The sequence below is a fragment of the Geospiza fortis genome, unplaced genomic scaffold (genome assembly GCF_000277835.1).
Source record: "Geospiza fortis unplaced genomic scaffold, GeoFor_1.0 scaffold183, whole genome shotgun sequence".
Taxonomy (NCBI): domain Eukaryota; kingdom Metazoa; phylum Chordata; class Aves; order Passeriformes; family Thraupidae; genus Geospiza; species Geospiza fortis.
In genome coordinates this window covers 153504-155746 of record NW_005054447.1, presented here as the reverse complement: position 1 = coordinate 155746, position 2243 = coordinate 153504, and the positions used below count along the sequence as shown (strand labels likewise).

At 51.8% G+C, this 2243-nt stretch overlaps 1 protein-coding gene across 1 annotated transcript in view; it reads right to left on the bottom strand.

Moving 5' to 3' along the window:
• Positions 1–1700, bottom strand: part of PTS (6-pyruvoyltetrahydropterin synthase) — a 2717-nt gene extending 1017 nt beyond the window's left edge. Inside the window, exons 1-4 of the mRNA XM_031062384.1 lie at positions 1677–1700; positions 1345–1447; positions 671–693; positions 208–264 (exon numbers count right to left, since the gene is read on the bottom strand). Of these exons, the coding sequence (XP_030918244.1) occupies positions 208–264; positions 671–693; positions 1345–1447; positions 1677–1700 (207 nt within the window). The remainder of the gene's footprint in view (positions 1–207; positions 265–670; positions 694–1344; positions 1448–1676) is intronic.
• Between the last annotated feature and the right edge of the window lie 543 nt (positions 1701–2243).

The window sequence follows — 2243 nt, the reverse complement described above, 5'->3', positions numbered from 1 at the left end:
GAAAGAGCCCCAGATCCAGCTGTGAGATTCCCAGCTGGAGCCCTGGCTCTGCCTCACAGAACAGAGCTAAGGCATTTATTCTTCAATTATTCCCTAATTTCCTTTTGATGTCCTGCCTTCAGCAGCTCACCACGTCCCCATGCTGGGACCAGACAAGCTCTAATCATGTCTCCCAGGGGATTAGAAGGAAAACTGGGCTATTTTTACCTGCATGCATTCCTTCAGGTCTGTCAGGTTCATCACCATCCCCGAGACTGGGTCAATCTGCAGGGAAGCACAAGGGACATTGGTGGCAGCACAAACCAGACAGGAATATCTGTGCTCAGCTCATCTGAGCCACAAGGAAATTATCTTCCCACTGTCAAAGGGCTCCAGCTCCACTCCTGTGATGTTCCCAAGGGCTTGAGACAGCCTGGAAACAATTCCAGAGGTTCCACTCTCTCCGAAAAGCTGACACCAGGCAGAAAGAACTCACTGGAAGAGTCTTCAAGCATGAAAACATCATTAAACTGCAAATCCTTGTTGTGAACAGGACAGTGGCCACAGGAAACCTCCTCCTCTAGTGATGTGCACAGAGTTTCCAAAATACTCTGGGAAATCCAGGCTTGGGGCCAGACCTGTGGGGATTCTGCCACACTGAGGGACAGGAAAAGATGCTGGCAGCACTCACCTCTCCACGCACGGTGACCACCACTGGAAAAAGGAAAAGATCAAGTCACTGTGATGCCCATGGACCCCAAACCAGATCTGCTGCTGCTGCTGGGACACACAACCCTGCTCAGCCACAGGCTGCACTCAGTGGGACAGTGAGGGGATGCTCCATAAAAACAGCGAGTCAGAGGCACAAAGATCCCTCCCCAAGGGCTGGTGCCACAGGCAGGTTGGAGATAAGCCTGTCTTCCCTGATAAAGCAGCTCCTCAGCAGGGGTTTCAGGGTGCCAACAACACAGGGAGCCACTCCAGGAACTGGAGAGATCTAATTCTGTGTGCTCGGGGTGTACAAATGGGAGAACTTGTGAAAAAAACCCATTCAAATAATGTTTACAGGCTGTTCAATTTGCATGGCTTTTGCTTAGAAAAATCTCCATTCCAATCACAATGGCTCTGCAGCGTGTAAACAAGCAGACTTGATTCAAAAAGTGGCATTTGAAAATAAATATTTATTATCCATTCAGCTGAAAAATGGCAAACCCATGCTATGGTTCAACCCCCTGCTGCTGAAACTTCCTCCTAATTCTAAATAAAAACACAAACCCAGCCACTAAAAGCTGTGTCAGGCTGCTGAGAATGAGTGGCCCAGCCCTCCCCACCCTGAGCAGGGATGGAAATCAGCTCCCTCCCTACCTTTGTAGTTGTGCCCGTGGCCATTTGGATTGTTGCACTTCCCAAACAGCTTCAGGTTCTCCTCATCACTCAGGGATTTGCTGTGGGGAAGGCAGGCATGGATCTGTTCCACATCTTCATGGATTCACTCAGCTCTGCTTTCCAGCTCTCCATCTCTTCCCTCTCCCACATTTAACCAGCCCAGGAGGCACAAACACACACAGAGTGGCTGGTCCATGAAAAGATGCTGTTGACAGCACTGACTCTTTCCTTGCTCTGGTTTGGTGTCTGTTTCACAGCATCTGCCTGACACCACTGCTGGATAAATGTTCAACATCTGGGCCCAAAATCACTTCGGCCTGGAGCAAGCTGCACATTCGGGTTTATTACTGATTAACAAAGAAGTACAAAGGATTTCCCTCTCAATCTTCCCTTTGAAGCAATCCAGGGCCCTGCTCTGAGTGCTTCAGGTCAAGGCACATTTTGGGAACATCAGAGAACGCCAGGATCACTGAGGTTGGAAAAGAACTGTGAGATTATGGAGCCCGAAGCAACCCAGAGCACTGAGTGCCACGTCCAGGAGTTCCTCGGGCCCCTCCAGGGATGGGGACGCCCTGGGCAGCCCCTTCCAAGGCCTGGCCACCGTTTCCATGGAGAAATCCTCCTGAACTCCAGCCTAAACCTCCTCTGGCACAGCTCGAGGCTGTTCCCCCTCGTCCTACCGCTCCTAGCCTGGGAGAAGAGGCCGATCCTGAAACTGAGGCAGCTGCAGGGCAAGGAATGGATCACTTTTGGCGGGAAACCCAGCAGATCGAGGAGCGCGGGGCGACGTTTACAAAGGGAAAGCCCCGCCGGCTCTGTCACAACATGGAACTGCAGCCGGGCACTGAGGGCTGGCTGCGGGAAGGGGCTGGGCCAGG